Source organism: Miniopterus schreibersii (genome assembly GCF_964146895.1).
Source record: "Miniopterus schreibersii genome assembly, chromosome: 15".
Lineage (NCBI taxonomy): Eukaryota > Metazoa > Chordata > Mammalia > Chiroptera > Miniopteridae > Miniopterus > Miniopterus schreibersii.
Genome location: NC_138115.1, coordinates 44758698 through 44778701, shown reverse-complemented (window position 1 = coordinate 44778701; position 20004 = coordinate 44758698). Strand labels below are relative to the sequence as shown.

Genomic DNA, 20004 nt, shown 5'->3' with positions numbered 1-20004 from the left:
TGCCTGTCACCACTTGAGCCAATTAAGCAGAGACAGGGTTGAGTCATATATGAGCATTTATTCCAATCTGGCCGGCAACATGGGAAATGGTCATCCACAAAAATCTGTTCTGCCGCCCCCCATAAGCCAGCTGCTTATTGAGTATAAGGACAAAGATTACACGGGAAAGGAGGAATTACAGGCATGGGGAAGCGGGCAAGGAGGGCTGGGGGTAGCTCAGGGCTAGCAAAGGCGGGCGCCTCAGGGACTCCAGGTGGGTGCCTGCCTCCAGGACCAGATTATAGGCAATGTGGACTGGGGTTGAAAAGGGCAGGTGCCTCCGGGATTCCACCGTTTCGGGAACAAGGCTGCTAATCTTTCCATGGTGACAGGCAGTTCTCGGAAAAAGGTGCATGGACCACATTCCATAAGTAATTCCCATGTCCCAGGGTGTACAACTCCCAGCCAGGTTAGAAAGTGCTTTTTCTAATTAGAACAGGTCACAGTTAACAGAACACAATCAATGTTTCTTATAACTATAGCTAACAATTACGGTCAACAGAGCATGATCAACATCTCCGCCCCTAACAAAGCAACAGGAGAACCTAGACTGGAATCCTTTGGTTCACTGAGAAGTCAGAGAGAAGGGGGCTTTGGAGACAGGTTCAGGGAGTAAGCCCAGGATGAGCTGCTGCTGCCCATTGCTCCCCTGCTTGCAAGGCCCCTTGGGTCCCCTTGGAGGGATGGAAATGGGGCTGGTGTGTTCCCCTTGAGGAGAGCACCCACGGGGTCCTTTGTCCTGAGCATATTTATCTTTTTCTTGCAGGTGGAAATCTCAGGGGAGTGTCTCAACAGAATATTCATCAGCTTTCCAGGGGTGCTCTTTAAGGGTCCTGGTCTCCACTGATTGGTTGGTGCCAGGGCAGGGGGTCATTCTTCAATGTATGAATCTGGTCCTGAGTAAGCCACTGACACCACTAGTCTGGTTTTGCTGCTTTTCTGGGCCTGGAGCTGAAATACAACTGAGGCCTAGATGTTATCTTTAGGGAGGAATGCTCAGGGGGTCTAAACCATGTGACCAGCGATATGCTAGGGGAGGAAAGGTTACCCTGGGGACAAAGTTCTTGTTTTCCCAGTTTCGCCACTTGCTAGGCATCCGGGGCTTCCTGCCCTGGTGAGTTTTTGTACCCGGCTTTCTATACCTGGCTTCTGTACCTGGTCCATCTAACTTACATGTAATATAAAAGTATGTAGCCATTAAAATTTACGTAGGTCTACTTACACAGTGAATGAAAAGATATGCACAGAATATTGTCATAAACACATGATACTATTTGTCTTTAAAATATTTTCATCTATTTTCTGTATCATATGTTCCTATGCTACATCATATAATTTCATCCACATATATTTCAGTATATACCTTAAAGGCAAAGGACTCAAAATAACCCATGATTTAATTTTTACACCAAGAAAATTAACAATACCTTCTTAATAGTGTCAAATAACCAATCTGTGTTCAAATATCTCTGTCTCAAAAAATTTTTACACTTTGCTCAAATCAGAATCCAAGGAAGAGCTATACTTCTAAGCTGGTTCACATGGCTCTTACATCTCTTTTAATCTACAGATTCCTGTTCCCTTCTCTTCTTTTCCTTGCAGTTTATTTGTTGAAGAAAACAGCATTTTATCATGCAGTTTCCCAGTCTCAGTAAATGCTCCCTTGCCCCCTATATTTTCTGTATACTGGTACTTGGATTTGACTATTGATCAGAGTCACATTTGATTTTTGGACAAGAAACCTTTGCAGGTTCTGTTCTTCCATCAAAAGACACACAATGTCGTGTGTGTGTGGGGGGGGGGTCCCTATAGATACAGTTTATAGTATATTAAGTATCTCTAAATAAGTCTCAGTTTTGGCAAATTGAACTTGTTTGTTTAGGTTTACATTTATTTAACAAAAAGTCTCCTCTTATTTATCTGTTGAGAAACATGCTGACAAAGGGCAGGAATGTCACCACAGGAGGGTATTTCACACACTTATTTAACCCACAGCTTACCTCACCCCGAAAGCCGTAAGTAGAAATATTAGCTAAATCCTCAAAGGACTGCAGTTTACTTGTAGTGAACCTCTCACACACAATATCCAGATCTTCTTTCTAGAAGATACCAAAAAATAAGGGAATAGTTATGTTACTCATTTTTTCCCAAATCTTTTAAAATTTCCCTCTTCTTTAATGAACCCAAGAAGAGATTCCTCTTAGGAGAGGAGTTTTTAAGTAGGCAGTAACTTGCTCACTTGGCATCCAGAACACCACACTGACCTGGTGCTCCTTCCTCCTCACTTGTCTCATTTGCTGGTTCTGTCTCATCTCCTCTGACAGGGGGCTAACCCAGGACGCCACCCCTGGACCTATTCTCTACCTACACACACTCTCTTGATAATCTCATCCAACCTCATGGATTTTACAAAAATTATTAGAAAACTTCTATAGTAAAAATTTAGATACATTTTACAAATACATTTAATTGTACTAAAATACACATAACAGAAGTTACCATTTTAACCATTTTTAAGTGTACAGTTCTGTGGCATAAAGTACATTCACATTGTACAACCATCACCAGCATCCATGTTCCCAAACTGAAGCTGTATCCATTCAACAAAACTCTCCATGGTCTCTCCCCCAGGCCCTTGGTAACCATCGTTCTACCTTCTGTCTCTATGAGTTTAACTACTCCAGAAACCTCCTATAAGAGGAATCATACAATATTTTTCCTTTGGTGACTGGCTTATTTCACTTAGTGTAATGTCTTGAAGAACCATCTGTGTGGTAGCATCTGTCAAAACTGCATTCCTTTTTAAGGCTGACTAATATTTCATCATATGTATATATCATATTTTGTTAACCCATTTATTTGTTGATACATGGGTTGCTTCCACCTTTTGGCCAATGTTAACATGGTCTAAACACGGGTGTACAAATCTTTTCAAGACCTTGCTTTCAATTCTTTAGGATAGATACCCAGAAGTGGAACTGCGTGATGGTAATTCTGTTTAATTTTTTGAGGAATCATACCATTTTCCACAGCATCTGCACTATTTTACATTCCCACCAATAATGCACAAGGGTTCCAATTTCTCTACATCCTTGCCAATACTTTCTTTCTCCCTCCCTCCCTCTCTCTCTTCCTTTATTTATTTATACCATCCTAATGCATGTCAAGTGGTGTCTCGCTGAGGTTTTCATTTGCATTTCCCTAATTAGTGGTGTTGAGCATCTTTTCATGTGAGTCTCATGGCTTTTAATAGCATCAAAATGCAATACACAAAATTTTAATCTCCAACTCAAACCTCTACCTGCACTCCAGACTCACACATGTATCCAACTAGAAGGCATCTTAAGTTTTTCATGCCCTCAAGTGAATTTTTGATCTTCCCTCAAACCTACTTCTTCCATAGTCTTTCCCATTAGCGAATGGCAACTTTTTTCCATTTGCACAGTCAAAAACCTTGAAATCATTCTTGACTCCTTTTTCTTACACCCTTCACTAGCAAATTCTGAGAGCTTTGTCTGCACAATCAACCCAGAATCTCACTGCTTCTTATATCTCTACTGTGACCAAACTGGTCCAAGGCACCATCACCCCTCCCCTGGATTGCTACAAGAGCCTCCTCACTGCTTCTGTCCTGTCCTATCCCACTACAGTCTATTTTCCATACTACAGACAAAGGATTCTTATAAAACTCACTAGACCATGTCACTCTTTGCTCAAAACCCTCTAATAGCACCCCACCTCATTCAGAGTAAAAGCTGAAGATTTCACAACGGCCCACAAGGTCCGACATGATCAGTGTGCTTATCTTTCAGATCTCATCTCCTGTTCCAGACACACTGGCCTCCTTGCTGATCCTCAAACATGTCAGGCATGCTTCCATGTCATGGTTTTTGCAGATACTGTTCTCTTTGTCCAGAATACTCATCCTTCAAATGGCCTCATGACTCACTCCCTGACATCCCTGCACAGTGCCCAGTACAGAACAGGAACTCTTAATAAACATTTATTGTTGATGTTGAATTTTTCAGTCAAACAATCCCATCCACAGAAGCCCAGTGTCCAGAATAGGGAAAGGTTCTGCCACTTCCTGCAGGTGTATCACATGGAGCACCTCTGAGGGTCTACTTACCCGGATCCCGGTACCATTGTCTTGGATCTGAATCAACTTCAGGCCTCCCTCTTTTACAACCACTTGAATACTTGTGGATTTTGCATCTAAACTGGCAAATCAAACAGAAAAAAAAATATCAGACTGTAACTACTCTAGTGCACAAATTTTAATATGAGCCAAGGGATAAAAACAAATCCCAAATAAATATAAGACTTGTCTGATTAAATTTTTTCCTTTGTTTTACAGGCTCTGTGACTACACTGTTATGTTTAGAGAAAGGGGAGGGGCAGGAGGGGCCAACCGTTATTTCCAATAGGAGACCCACCACCATTTCTGTTCCCCCAGGAAAGAAGGTGAAGTTAGAAGTAGGTCCTTTTAGCACGTGCCTTGTTCTTACCCTCTCCTCTACTAATTCAACCATTTGTTACTCAAACTTTATTCAGCCTCAGCTTCTTAAAGGACTCAAGTGAAATGTCATTAAAAGTTCTAAATGTTTTTCTCTAATCTCCCCCTTTCTTTAAGGAAATATATTTATGCTGGGGGAAAGAAAAAAATGGCAATGCCGAAAGTTCTTTAAGAAGCTAATGAATCTTTTGTGCCTTCAGAGAACAGCCTACGAGCACAGAGCATCCGCTAGAGAAAACAAATTCAGGCTGGTGCTGGGAGAGAAAGAGAAGTTACGGGGGCCTCGCACAGAAAAGTCTTCATTTAGAAGTAAGACGGTAAGTTACTTAACTATTAAAGCCCTTTTCCAGCAGCCCCGGAGTTGGAGTTCTTTAGCCACCTCGACTGACATATTAAAAATAACATAACTGGATCCATATAAAGTCTCTGCTTATAGAATTAATTATAAGCCACTCAGCTTAGACAGGATCCTGGCACAGTACAATTACAGGCCCAAGGCGCTCTATGCGTGAATTCTAACAGTGCAGAGACCAGCCAGCCTTTATAAACGGTGTAAGTAAGAAGGAGGAGCCCCTGCCCCCCTCCTAAGTCTCGGCCTCCCGTGGGGCGCCTTCTGGCGCTTTGTCCTCTCAGCCGCGCTGCCCAGAACAGTTTACGTTTTCACAATGAATCCCTCTAACAAATGTACCCTTCTCCGCTGGGGCATTTTTTCTTTTTTAAGGTATGTATTTTATGAACATCAGTTGATAAAGAACCTTACACAATGTTCGGGTACGTTATGGGTATGTCTTTTCTGAGGTTTGCAGTTTACACCCCCTTTCTTTCCACGTTTTTAAGTGTTTGACATTCCTAAACTTCCGAACTCCCTAGGATCACGTATCTTCCACGTGCCCCCCATAAAAGAAAAGGGGATCATCAACTTGGCAATAGGAAAATCACAAGTTAAACCCAGAGAAAGATCACCGGCCTGTCCTAAAATCTCGACAGTTTATTTATAGTAAAACTCAACATGAATCGTCCTCTCGAATGTGCACGACTTTGGGGGGCATAAGCATGTAACTGATAAGCTGGAGGAGGAAGGGAAAACCCCACCGAAAATTCTTATACATTTTAAACTTTGCATCTTCTGCGTATATGATTTTAAAAGGGCTTCTCCCGCTCAACCGCACCATTAAAATAATACTGTGCGGCCCTCTGCGCGCGCCCCCGCCAAGCCTGGGAAAGTCTCGCGACAGCGCGGGGGGCGCGAGAAGGCAGGACCCCAGGGCCGCCGCCGCGGCGGGCGTGCGCCGCGCTCGCCTCCGCCCAGGGCAGGGGGGCGTGGCCGCGGCCCTCGAGGAGCGGCCCGTTAAGTCGCAGCTTCTAAGGAAGCCCGCGCGACTCCCTCCGTACCAGTTCTCAATCATCTCCTTGATGGCGTTAGCCGGCCGCTGGATTACTTCCCCCGCCGCGATGCGGTTCACCACCGTCTCGTCCAGCCGCCGAATAACGCCCGCTGCAAGCGACATTTTGGCGCCAGAGGCGGCCAGGTCACGTCGAGATGCTCAGTGGCAGCACAGTCAGCCAATCACTTCAGAGCTCCGTGCTTACGTCATCCCCTACCCTTTCCGAATCAGGGAGCTATTGATTGGGCAGCTTGGGTGCCAGTCAAATTTCTGAGGTCCGTGGCTTCCTGGGTCTCTTCGTCCCCCCCGAAAGCAGCTAATGTCCAGCAGCTGGGAGGATTTGCGCGTGCGCGGCAGGAATCACTGTCCGCTCTCCGGCCAATAGGAACGGAGATCCCCTAGCGGGAGGCTGGTGTCGCGCGGCTCGGGTGATCTGGCGCAGAGCGTCGGTGGCCTTTGGCGCTTGCTCCTGCTCCGCCCCTCTCTTTGCAGCCGCTGGGAGATCTGCCCCGCGCTTGTGGCCTCCAGAATAATGTGGATGACACCTAAGAGAAGCAAGATGGAAGTGGAGGAGTCTCGGGGCTTCCGGCCCGAGTGGACCCAGCGTTATTTGGTGGTGGAGCCTCCGGAGGGCGAAGGGGCCCTGTGCCTGGTGTGTTCCCACCTCGTCGTACCCACCTGCGAACGCGACGTCAGGCGCCACTACGAGGCCGAGCACCGGTACTACCAGAGGTATGTGGAGGAGGGCGAGCGCGCGGCCCTGGTGGAGCGCCTGCGGCAGGGCGACCTGCCCGAGGTGGTCCCCCCCACGCCCGAGGAGAGGGCTGCCCGCGCCGGCCTCGGCATCGCCCGCCTCCTGGCGCTGAAGGGCCGCGGCTGGGGCGAGGGCGACTTTGTACACCAGTGCCTGGAGGTGATGCTGAGTGATGTGCTGCCGGAGCAGGTAGGCGTTTTGGGTGGCATCGATTTGTCGCCAGAGGTCACCCGGCAGAGGGTCTTGAACATGAACGAGAATCTTCGCAGTCAGCTTTTTAACCGAGTCAAGGACTTTAAAGCCTATTCCCTCGCCTTGGACGACCAGGCGTTTGTGGCCTATGAGAACTACCTCCTGGTCTTTGTCCGCGGCGTGGACCTGGACTTGGAGGTGCAAGAAGAGCTTCTGACCATCGTCAACCTGACCAATCACTTCAGTATTGGCGCCCTCATGGCGGCCATCCTCGAGGCCCTGCAGACGGCCGGGCTGAGCTTGCAGCGAATGGTGGGACTGACCACGACCCACACCCTGAGGATGATCGGCGAGAACTCGGGACTGGTGTCCTACATGAGAGAAAAGGCTGTGAGCCCCAACTGTTGGAACGTCATCCATTATTCGGGATTCCTTCACTTGGAACTGTTGAGCTCCTACGAGGTAGATGTTAATCAGGTCATAAGCACCGTATCTGATTGGATACTTCTGATTAAGACAAGAGGCATCCGGCGACCCGAATTTCAGGCTCTGCTAACTTCATCGGAATCAGAGCATGGCGAGAGGGTTAATGGACGATGTCTGAACAACTGGCTTAGAAGAGGGAAAACTTTAAAACTGATATTTTCCTTAAGGAGAGAGATAGAAGCATTCCTGGCTTCCGTAGGGGCATCAACCATCCATTTCTCAGACCAGCAGTGGCTTTGTGACTTCGGCTTCTTAGTGGATATCATGAACCACCTTCGAGAACTCAGTGAACTGTTGCGGTTCAATAGAGTCTTTGCTGCTACTGCCTTTGACCATATTTGCTCCTTTGAAGCTAAGCTGAATTTGCTGCAGAGACACATTGAGGAAAAAAATCTAACACACTTTGCTGCCTTGCGAGAAGTCGTCGATGAACTTAAACAGCATATTAAAGAAGAAGAAAAAATACTTGATCCTGGTAGGTATAAAGTGGTGATCTGTCGCCTGCAAAAGGAATTTGAGAGACATTTCAAGGACCTCAAGTTCATTAAGAAGGACTTAGAACTGTTTGCAAATCCTTTTAACTTTAAAGCCGAACATGCACCTATTTCAGTAAGGGTGGAGCTAACAAAACTTCAGGCAAATTCTGACCTTTGGGAGGAGTACAGAAACAAAGACCTGGGGCAGTTCTACGCTGGCTTGTCTGCTGAATCCTACCCAATTATCAAAGGGGTTGCCTATAAGGTGGCATCCTTGTTTGATAGTAGTGAAATCTGTGATAAGGCTTTTTCATATTTGGTTAGAAACCAACATACTTTGAGCCAGCCGCTGACAGATGAGCATCTCCACGCCCTGTTTAGGATTGCCACAACTGAAATGGAGCCACATTGGGATGCTCTTGTGAGAGCAAGAAATGCGCCTGATCCATAAGCTTTTGTAGTACATCATTGAAACACTCCACGAGAATCCAGTTCTAAAAGCAAAAATTTGACCTTCAAGTTGACTAATCTGGATCGTGAGGAAGCACCATTTAGTTACTCAAATTGATCACAATTCAGATTCTTCTGACTTTTTTTTTCCTCCCTCATCTCAAGAGGCAGCATGGGACTGGAACATGCGAACACCTCTTTTCAAACTTAATGACAAGGTCTTCTTTTGCTTTTATGATATAATTGTTTTTAAAGAAGTTTAGTACTGATGATGTGAGTTGAATTAGAAGTCTGTTTTTAAGGTGTTTCAAAGAAATTTTAAGTCTTTAATGAAATGTTAAAATTCTGATGCATGTAGTCTGAAATTGTCAACTCTTTAAATGTATGTTTGATCCAATTTGCAGAAACTCCCATAGCAAGTTCAGAAGTTTCTGAAAAGGAAGAACATACATTCAGTAGAGGTACTGTCAAAATATTTGAAACTTTTAAAAAACATATTTGTGAGCCTGAGGTAATATTGACAGATTACCTCCCTCTCACCTCCTCCCTATCCACCCCAGTGATGATGATATTACTAATAGAAGAAATAATCAAATACAATTTTAGGAACAAGAGTTATTTTTAAATTGCTGGTTAGAAGGCTTCCTGCAGTTTGGAGATCAGGCTAACCAGCGTTTGGAGGTTCCCCTGAATTTTTCACATTTGGGTACTGTTTTACCAGCTCACCTATTAAAGGACTATGGTAAGTATAGAACCTTAATGATTGCCCATTAGTAATTTTTTCTGTTGTAGACACATGTTTGGCCCTGTCAGGAAGGATAAAGCAGAAAGATTTTTGCACTCCAGGATGAGGAGGTGTGAGAGACTTCAGCTTCTTTGTCCTGTCTGCATGGGTGTTACTGCTTTATAAAGAGATCCTGCTTAAAGGAAACTATTTTATAGTGATATAATAGCAGATTTTGTTAGCTGCTGGAAGTGGATTTATTAGAGAATTTGAAACTGCCCCCCACATTCTATGTTTAAGATAGTGCACAAGTAGAAGTATTTAGCTCACCAGGTAGCTTTATTCAGATTGTAGCAATTTCATATTTCTAGTGAGCCATCTGCTTTGTGCTAAAACAGTAATTTTCAAGCTTACGTTAACCATGAAAAGGAAATTGTACAGCAAAGTCAAGTACGTAAAATGACTTAAAAACAGGACCCAGTTTATAGGTCCTCTCAAGTACAATTTGAAAACGTGTGCTAAAGTCCTGTCTTAACTATTGTTACACGTTATTTTATGGTCATTGGTCCAGCAAATTCAAGGAACCAGGATACAACCAGGAATTGAGAAGGAACTGATGCCTCAGCAATCAAAATAGTGCCATAAGAACCAATGCATGTCAGTGGTTCTCAACCAGAGGCAGTAAGCCCTCTTTCCAGAGGATGTTGGGACATACAGGGGACTTTTTTGGTGGTTGCATTTAGTGGAGGGGTTCTGCTGGCATTTAAGTGCATAGGACAACCTGGCACACTGAAGAAGCATCCCTCTCTGAAGTACCAGTGGACCCCCTCCAGTGTAGATTATTTTATTTTGAGGGACAGGGAAAATTACCGGTAGAAACAAAATTAGAAGGACAAGTTGGGCAAACTTGATAGGGGAGATTAATTCCAACATTCTGAGTTTGGCTGGTAAGGTAAAAGCTTTGACATGTTTTGGTAGCTCACAGTGGCATTTATAAATCAGTAATTGATATTGAACCAGATTAAAGGACTCCATTGTGTTATATATAATTCATTGAGGGCAGAAAAGCAAGTGTTATAACACGATACTTACCAAGAATGGTCAAGTTGAGATTTTGGTAAACGGGGACTAGGCTTAAATTTTTGTAAAAACACAGTGAAAATCCAACCAAACAAAAATCTGCCGGTAATTTCCCAGTAGTTTGGAGCATTCTCTTATGGCAAGTGCTTTATTGAAAGGATGATTGGAAGACCTAAAGCTGCTTCTGTTTTCTAACCCTGGTTCCTCAAATATTGAAGTCTTGTACATTTTGTGAAGTTCTAGTATATATTTTGCTTACGGTAATAAAATTAGTTGGCATCATATAGTCATTGAGTGGGTGGGAGGGGAGATATAAGCCAAGGATTTTAAATTGACCCTGAGTAATAGGAGAATTTGCTATAAACTAGTCTTGTTTGTAAAAGAAAAATGTGTATTTTACTGTTTTCTGTATTGAGCAATTCTGTAACTGCATGGCAGTCTTGTTTTTTTTAAATATTTTTTATAAAGTAGTTGTTACTGTTCCTGTTGTATCAGTGAATATAGTTTAAATAAGTACTATTTTTAAAAAAAACCTCATATGTCTTTATACTTCCCATTCCTACTAGTTTTCTTAAAAGATTTGTCTGCATTTCCCTTCTCCCATACTGCCACTCAAACTGCTCTACCAAGCTCACAAAGTCCTTGTGAATATTCTCACCCTCTGACACCACGACCACTCTCCTGAAAGATGTTTGCTTTGGCTTCGGGGAGATACCACCTCCAGGTATGCTTCGCAGGTGCCTCTTTCCCTTAAATATCTGTGTTCTTGGAATGGTTTCGTTTTGTTTTAGGCTGTCTTATCCTACATCATCTCCTTAGCTGCTCCCATCTCCTTTCATGGCTTCGGTTACCACCTGTATGCACATGACTCCCAAGTTTATATCTCCTTTCTAGACCTTTCCTAATTCATAAATCTAATTACTAACTTAAGTCCATTTTGCTGTCTCATAGGCACCACAGCATGTCATTGATCTGGCCCCTAAACCTTCTCCTGTCACGTTCCCTCTTGGTAAATGGCACTACTACTCCTGACCATTCAGTTGTCCTTGCCTAAGCCAAAACCTGAGTCATCCATGACTTTCCCTCTTCATACATCATACCATTCACAAAAACCGTTCTGTTAAGTCCACTGTTTAATTTTTTCTTAATCCTCCAATGCTACTATTGGCCTGTAATTCAGGCCATCAACTTACCTAAATGATAGCAGCAGCCCCTCATTAATCTCCCTTTCTCTGATCCCTTTCCACACTGCAGCCAGAGTGTTTCAAAAGACTGGTCTGGTCGTACCACTCCCCTGCTCTCACCATTGCTCTCAGGATAAGGTACAATTTCTGTTCATCTTTCAAGTCTCACTTTATATACCACTTCCTCTTGGAAGCCTTCATTGATGCCCACTAGACTAGGTGCCCCTACTACGCACTCCCTAAATACCTTATTTTTTCCTAACCATATACTTAACCCACTTTATTGTTACTTGTTATTAATCACTGCTAGACTGTAGGCTTTATAAGGGCAGGGCGCTTATGCCTTGCCCATTGTTATATCTGTAGTGTTTAGCACAATGCCTGACATTTCAATAAATGTTTGAATGAATAAATGTTCGTGTATTGTTTTACAATCTTTGAAGCCCCTTTGCAGTCTCGTTGGACCTTCACTGTGGTCCTGTCTTAGACTGCTCACTGGGTAATTGCTATCCATATATTACAAATTAAGGAATGAGACTAAGTTCTTTGTAGCTAGGGATCTCATTGTATTCCCAGAATGTAGCTCGGTGCTTGGGACGTGGCTCAAACGTTGTTGGGGAAACAAACTTAGATTGCAATTTGCCCTCGTAAACATAAGTAGTAAAGTCAGGATTCGAACCCAGGGATACATAAGTCCACTCTGTAATATTAAGTCATTACCTCCTTGATACAGAAGCCTCAAATTTTTTTTTAATTTCCAAAGGAACCTGGATGAAAAATACTGGACAGCTGTTTATGGACTAAAACAACTTGTAAGTAATTAGAAAGGTACATTTAATATAGAAGGGTAATGCTGCGTAAGAGTTAATACCCACTTTCCTGCTGTAGGCATCAGTCCTACGAGAAGGTGGCATGCTATTCACTTGCTGTTTTTCTTTACAGACAATTTCTTGTTCTTCTGGATTTAAAAGTAAGTAAATTTAACAATGTTAGAGGAGTGACTCAGCCCTCCGGGTCACTGAATATTTAAGTTCACTTGCTTTGCTACCTGCAGGCTGTCCTTATCACCTCCCCAGGGAAGATGACTCAGAAGTGACATCTAGCCAGCAGTACTTAGAATTGCATATTTGGTTTCCTGTTTGGAAGCCTTTCTGAACTTAATTTCTGGCTACCTGGGACTTTCGGAATTCACGAGAGAGCCATACCCTTAGTCTCTTTCCTTGAGTCATGTTGTCCAGTGTAAGGGATTAACTAGTGTTAGGCGTTTTTCAAGCATGGGCATGTCAGCCAAGGGCAAGCCAGTGGCTTGATGGAGAATTCAGTCCTGGCTTTTGTGCTTGGCTAGCGTTCCTCAAGTTTTCTTGTAAGTAGGAAAGCCCACCAGCCCACGAATGCTGTCAGATTAAGTTCTATCGACAGCATCTGGTTTAGTTTCCCTCTCGTGGATCGCATGAGTCACCAGGACAAGTCAGGAAAATATTCGTTAGTTGGAATATGAAGGGTACAGTTGGAAGGATAATGATGGATCTGTGGGTTCCTTCATGGCCCATTGATGGTGGCCTTTCTCTGCTGCTCCGTTATCAAGGATGCTTGACTGTTATCCCATGACTTGAACATAGGCAGGAAGACAGAATACCAGTTACTCACCCGTGGTTGGTAGTTCCAAATAGATCTTTGCCCCTCTCTCATAGCTGTGTAGAAGTATGTCCTCTACCTGCTATCAAATGTCAATAATTTTTAAGGCTTGAGGGTATGTACATGGAGACGTCTCTTGTCTTTTGTATATGTTTAAAAATTGCATAGCAAAAATGAATCAAGTTTACACTCATTAGGATGGCTACTAAAAAAACAACATAAAAAACAGCATAAGTGTCAGCAAGGATGTGGAGATATTGGACCCCTTGTGTATTTTTGGTGGGAATGTAAAATGTTGCAATCACTGTAGAAAATAGTATAGCAGTTCCTCAGACTGATGAATCTCAGTGGGAAGGTGGGGGTGGGTTGGTAGGGTGAGATTAATCAAAGAATTTATATGCATATATGCATAACCCAGGGACACAGAAAATAGTGTGGTGAAGGCCTGGGGGCGTCAGATATGGGGTAGAGGGGATCAGTGGGGGGGAAGAGGGGAGGATATCTAATGCTTTCAACAATAAAATAAAAAATATAGCAGTTCCTAAAAAAATAAAAATAGAATTATCATATGATCCAGCATTTCCACTTCTGGGTATATATCCCCGAAGAAGTAAAAAGGGGGATTTAAAGAGGTATTTTTACACTAAAGTTCATAGCAGCTTTATTCACAATAGCCAAAAGATAGGAGCGATGGATGAACAGATAAAATGTATATACGTATATAGTGGAATATTACTCAGCTTTAAAAAGGAAGAAAAGTCTGACATATGCTCCATCATGGATGAACCTTGAGGACCTTATGCCAAGTGAAATAAACCAGTCACAAAAAGACAAATACTGTGATTTCACTGGAGTGTTAAGCATGAGACAGAGATTGTCGAATTCATAGAAAGAAAGGTTGTTGCCAGAGGCTGGGGGTTATGATTTAATGGGTATAGTTTTAGTTCTGAAACAAGAACAGTTCTAAAAATGGATGATGGTGATGATGGCATAGCAGTGTGAAGGTACTTAATACCACCGAACTGTACACTTAAAAATGGTTAAAGTGGAAAATTTTATGTGTATTTTACCACAATTTTTAAAGAGAATTAAGTTTACTCGATAAAGTTAAACATAAGCCCACCCCATGACTCAGCAATTTCACTCCTAGGTATTTACTCAAGATATGAAAACGTGACAAAAAACTTCATTGTTAAAGAATTTTCTTAGCAACTTTATTCATAATGACCAAAAACTGGCAACAAGAAGTCGATAAAACATATTCTATTCATACGAAGGAGTACTAATCCGGAACAAACTTCTGATACACAAAAACAATATGGATGAATTTCAAAAACATCCCAATCAAAAGAAACCAGATACACCCTGGCCAGGGTGGTTCAGTGGTTAGAGGATCTGCCCACGCAAGGAAGGGTCTTGGGTTCAATTCTCGGTCAAGGTTGCAGGTTCACCCACCCCACCGTCAGGATGCGTGTGGGAGGCAGCCGGTTGATGTGGCTCTCACATGAGGTTTCTCTCTCCCCCTTCCCCCTCCCTCCCACTCTGAAGGGCAGGGGAAAAAAGATCTTCACGTGAGGATTAACAACAGCAACAACAAGAAACCAGGTACAGGATGGAACATACTGTTCACCTGCAGGTCAAGAACAGAAGAACCCAAGCTATGGTGATACTGTGGTGGTAGAAATCAAGAGAGGGGTGGTCGGGGGGTAGAGAGGCTGGGTAGGATACAGGGAGGGCAAGAAGGCGGGGGCAGGTTGTGTGTGTGTGTGTGTGTGTGTGTGTGTGCGCGCGCGCGCGCGCCCGTCAGCACATCTGACTAAAAAGGTCCGAGAAGGAATTTTCTGGGTTGGTGGGAATATCCTGTATCTTGGCTGGGCTGTTGGTTCTTCAAGTGTGTAGATTTGTCGAAACTCACAAAACTACATGCTTAAGCTCTGTGCCCCAATATACGTTATTTGTATGTAAATATAATCAGTTTTTTTTTTGTAAAGTACACTGTCTTCTCTCCGTCTGCCCCTGGTGCCAATGAAGCAACTGTGGAAACAGTCATGTAGTTTTATACTAGTCTCTGTGCTTTGATGCATATCATTTCTAAAAACGGCTGCGTCTCATTTCTCATGAGCAGGTTTGCTTGTAACAAAACAAGGGCAGCAGGTCATGCTGACTGGCCAGCGTCACGGGCAACAAGGGAGGAAGTAAGAGACAGCAGGTGGAAGCTTCCTACAGCTGGACAGCGTCACACCAGGACGAGAGGTAGTTCAGGGAGGTGGCAGCGTGTCTCAAGAGAAAGGCTGCTTGGTGAGCAGCAGGCCTCAGCATTACCTTTGGTCTCAGTGAAAAGCTGGTTGCCCTGGCAACGGGCCTGCTTAATGAATGGTGCGGGGCTGCGGGCATGCATGTGTCCACAGCAAGCGTGCATAGAGAAAGGATTCCTCCTCCCCAAGTACTCCCTTTCAGCCTGCACATTCAGGCCTATTGATGGTTCACAGAAAAATCAAAACTGCCGAGATAATAAAAAGCTTGGCTGCCCTCACTCCGCTCCTCCCTCACTGCTATGCTCTAGTAATAACTACTTGGAACCTTTTCTTACATTAGGTCTTTTGGTTTCATATATCTCTATATGTCACTAACTCAGTTTATCAGCTCTAAACATGGTCTCTCTATGGCCAACTGCGAGAAATAAGAACTTAGCAAATCCATACCATTTCTTCTACTCTTCTGCTTCACTTTTTCATAGTTGTATTGGGTTTTGTCCCATTGGTTGGTTTTGCAAATTTAGGTTCTATTGTTAAACGATTTGTGTTTCCTCTACCCCTGCCCTTGCCTCTGCCCCTCCTCCCTCTTCTATCTCTTAGTCCCTTCGACCATCCAGCCTGGGGCTAGGGTTATGGGGCTCTGCTTTTATATTTATACATTGTCAAGATTAAAAAAATTTATAACATTCTGTTTGGAAATCATAAGCATCCCCCACACTTGGTCTCTAGGTTTATGCTAGAAGTTTAAAATTAACAAATAATAAATTGTGACATAGTGCTACATTTTCTCCTGTACTTACAATGTCACGGCAAATGTTCCTAGCAAATCATCAAATGCATTCTATTTTCTTAAACTGCCGTAGTTGCTGAAATACATGCCACATTTTAGTTTGCTTTAAGTTTGGATCCTAACTTTCCTGTCTTCTTGGAATTGTTTATTGTCCCCTGCCCCCTACAGTGGAAAAAGTAATAGCCTTTTTCATCATAGCACTGAGAGTTTCTTTTTTATTCTAAAATAGTTCACGGTCTATTCTAGAATTCTTTCAGACATCTTTTTGGAGTCTGTTGACCTCTTGTTTTAATTTAGGCAGATTTCCTTCAAACCCTGCTGCAAGCCATCATTTTGGGATCTCTTCATTAGATGAATAAGATTAGTTGTCATTTCTTGTTTTCTACACACTCCTCACACTTGATTTCCTGGCCAACATCTTCAGTTATCTCCTTCAGAAAGGGTAAATAAGTAGATAAACTCTCTGAATTTTTATAAGTGTAAAAATGGCTCTACTCTGTCCCCAATCTTGATAGCTAGTTTGGCTAGGTATAGATTTCTAGGTTCAAAATTGTTTTCCCAAGAATTTTGAAGGTGTACTCCACTAATTCATTACAAAAATTTCAAAACTGCAACATAGAATGCATATACAGAAAGGTGCATAAGCACAAATTTGTCTCTTAACCAGTACTTATAAATATCCATAGAGTCACCATCCAGGCCATAAAATAAATTTTGTCAAAACCCTAGAAGTCTACACCAACACGATCCACCTCCCACCCCCCAGCTCATATGCCCCTTTCTAATCACAGTGCTGCCCCTCCCTCTTAGAGATATTCACAATTTTGACTTTTATGGGAATAACTCTCTTGCTTTTAAAAAATAATGTTTTCATGTAAGTGTGCATCCCTAAACACATAGTCTAGTTTTGCTTAATTTGATCTTCACGTAGATAGAATGATACAGTGTGGATTATTTTATGTTTGACCTCAGTTGCTCAACATATTTTTAAATTCCTCCATGCTGTTGCATATAGTTCATTCATTTTCATTGCTGTGTAGTATTCCATTGCATGAATCTAACACAGTGTATTCCTCCCTTCTATTATTGATGAGTATTTAGGTTATTTCCAGTCTGGGACTATTGAGAATGATGCTGCTATAAACATTCTTAAGCATGTTGCTTGGTGCTGCTGTGTAGGAGGATTTTTGTCTGTTCTACCAGTTACTGAAACAACATGGCTAAAATATCCCACCGGCATTGTGAATTTCTCTTTGTGAGTCTGACAGCTTTTGCATTGCACATATGGAGGCAGTTGTTTGGGACATATACATTTAGAACTGTTCATTCTTCCTGATGACGTCAACCCTTTGTCACAGTGAAATGGCCCTCTCCAATGCTTTTTTTCACCTAAATTCTGTTTGTCTTATATTAATAGAGCTAGACCAGTTTTCTTGCATTGTTTTACTATGGTAAAATACAATGCAAGATGTTCCATTTTAGTCATTTTAAAATGTACAGTCCAGTGGCACAAAGTAGATTCACAGTCACCACTGTGTCACTCCAGAACTTTGCATCGTTCCAAAGACTCTAAAACAGGGCTGGGGAACCTTTTGTCTGCCAAGGGCCGCTTGGATATTTATGACATCATTCTCGGGCCATACAAAATTATCGACTTAAAAATTAGCTATGAAAAAAGCTCCTAGACTTACTGAATTTCGAGTCGGCGGGGCTATAAGTTCCCCCACCCCTGCCAAACCCATTAAACAAGTGCCCCTCCCCTTTCCCCTTGGGGCCTGGTAACCACTGTTCTACTTTCTGTGCTTGTGAATTAGTGTATTGTAGGTAGCTCACATAAGTGGGATCATGCGATATTTGCCCTTTTGTGTATGGCTTATTTCACTTGTTTTTGGAGCTTTGGACAAACTTGCTGTTAGATACCATCTTCATATAAATACACTAAGCAGAGATTTTTAAAAAACACTTGCAGTGTGTAAGGCCCTGTGGGGGAAGCGAATAAACCTCTGTCCCTAAGGGGCTTCAGGCCGGTTCAGAGGAAAAACCGGAGACAAGCATCAAGGGTGAGGGCGGGGCCTGTTGGTGTGAAAAGAATGGCTTAGGGTCTCCTTTTGCTTGGCCTCAGCTGATGTAAAGGGAGCTTGTGAAAGCTGTACACGTGTCCTTAGGCTGGTGGATAAGCATGCTGGATTGAGCAGGGTTTCCTCCTGCGTGGAGGTAAAATTTGAGCCTGTTGCCTAGTGGTGTAACTGCACCCTCCAGCCTCTAGGTGGCGGCATGCCTCAGTGAAAGGGGCAGCCCCGAATCCCTCAGGACGGAGGCGGGGAACCGCTGAGCTCACATCATCCCAGGAAACAAAGCCCCTGCCAAGTGCTGCACTGCTCGAGGTGCTGGAAGCAGTTCCTTATTTTCACCCCGCCCCTTCAGCTGTCCCTGCGCAACCCCCTCATAGTTTCCCTTTCCCAGCCTATGTCGCCATCGCTGTTTCATTTGTCGTCTTGCTGCCCCTCCCAGAGGCTTCAGTTCCATTTCTGGTTTCTTCTGTTGCTCCTCCCCTTATACCTTGAGAATCAGTTTCCCAGTTGAAATGCACATTGCTTGGTCATCGTGGCCAATGTGAGCTGGCCCCACTCCTCATGGCTCATAAACATTGTCAATACACTTACTGTCTGGGGCACCAATTCAGGTTCGTGACGTTAGTCTCACTACTGATATAGTTTGTTCATTAATTCCACAGGCATTGTGTCAGCTGCCTGCCAGGAAGCTGGAAACAGTGAGTAAGATAAAATCCTAGATGTCGAGGTGCTTGCTGTCTAGTGATGGATGACAAGTAAACAGTAATAAAACAATGTGATATGGGTCGAAATAGAAACTTACATAAGGAACAGTGAGCAGGAAGTGGTGAGAATGGAGAAGCCTGGGCTGGGCAGATGAGTCAGCCCAGGCTTACACATGGGAGGTAGTGATGGAGATAAGTCATGTAGGGGAACTTTTAGAGTTGACCAGATAGAAGAGGGTGGAATGAAAACATTGTTATTAATTCCTCAAACTGTCTGGAGTTCGGTGAGTTCAGGGCAAACCACGTGTGGGGAACTTCCCAGCTTCCCGGCCTAACCTGGTATCGTATTTAGTTTTATTAGTGGCAATCAACTTGGTGACCTACCTGGTCAGATCATGGTCTAGAAGGAAGGTGTGGGCTATGGATAACTGGCTTTTATTTAGTGTCCACTGTGTTAAAATTTTGATTAGTAAAAAATAAAAAAAATTTTGATTAGTTAAGTAGGAACTTGACATAATAATATCAAGATTTCTGGTTTCACCCTGGCCGTGGTTAGAGCATCGGCCTGCGCACCAGAGGGTCGCGGGTTTGATTCCTCGTAAGGGCACATACCTGGGTTTCGGGTTCCATCCCCGGCCCCTGTTGGGGTGCACGTGGGAGGCAACCAACCAATGTGTCTCTCTCAAATGGATGTTTCTCTCCTCTCCCCCCCCTCTCCTCCCCCAACTCTCTTTCTAAAAAAAAATCATTAGAAAAAAATATCCTTGGGTGAAGATTAATAACAACCAAAAGATTTCTGGTTTCTATCAAAATATCAAGAGGTTTTTGATATCAAGCCCATCTTCCCTATGGCAACAATCAGCTGGAGTCACTTTAGAAGGAGCCTGGCTGTCCTGGTTTGCTGCAAATCTTACCTCTCGCCAGTACTTACACCTGGCCAGATATGCTCAGTTGTGATACTTGCCTGGTCCCTGTAGGCAGCTGAGTTTGTAACCTCTGCTTTTGACATCCCGTCTCAGCTACAGGTGTGGGCTAGGATTCTTAAGAATCCTGATGCAGATCCCACTGCTGGGGGCAGTGAGGAAGAAGGGGTGGGGGGAGCAAGAGCTGACCCAGCTGCTGAGATTGGTTGTGTAGAGGGCCACCCAGAGGTCCCACCCTCTGCAGGGAGATGGGTCAGAACGAAGGAAGAGAAATGAGGCAGCACTCCCGTGGCTGGAACCTCCACCAGGAATAAAGAGAATGATGAACAAACATGCCCA

The 20004-nt window shown here is 43.5% G+C and overlaps 2 protein-coding genes across 3 annotated transcripts in view; one reads left to right on the top strand and one right to left on the bottom strand.

Moving 5' to 3' along the window:
- MLH1 (mutL homolog 1) overlaps nt 1–6265 on the bottom strand; it is a 34027-nt gene extending 27762 nt beyond the window's left edge. Inside the window, exons 1-3 of one of the 2 annotated variants that reach the window (XM_081160107.1) lie at nt 5948–6265; nt 4169–4259; nt 2040–2138 (exon numbers count right to left, since the gene is read on the bottom strand). In XM_081160107.1, coding sequence (XP_081016233.1) covers nt 2040–2138; nt 4169–4259; nt 5948–6063 — 306 coding nt within the window. In that variant the 5' untranslated portion in view covers nt 6064–6265. Of the gene's footprint in view, nt 1–2039; nt 2139–4168; nt 4260–5947 lie in introns of those variants that run through there. The other variant, XM_081160108.1, reaches the window with a different exon arrangement.
- Nucleotides 6266–6499: 234 nt separating this feature from the next.
- EPM2AIP1 (EPM2A interacting protein 1) lies at nt 6500–11134 on the top strand (the record flags this gene model as incomplete). The annotated part of the gene is made up of 2 exons (XM_081159302.1): nt 6500–7981; nt 11054–11134. The coding sequence occupies 2 exons, from the start codon at nt 6500–6502 to the stop codon at nt 11132–11134; spliced, it is 1563 nt and encodes a 520-aa protein (XP_081015428.1).
- Nucleotides 11135–20004: the final 8870 nt, after the last annotated feature.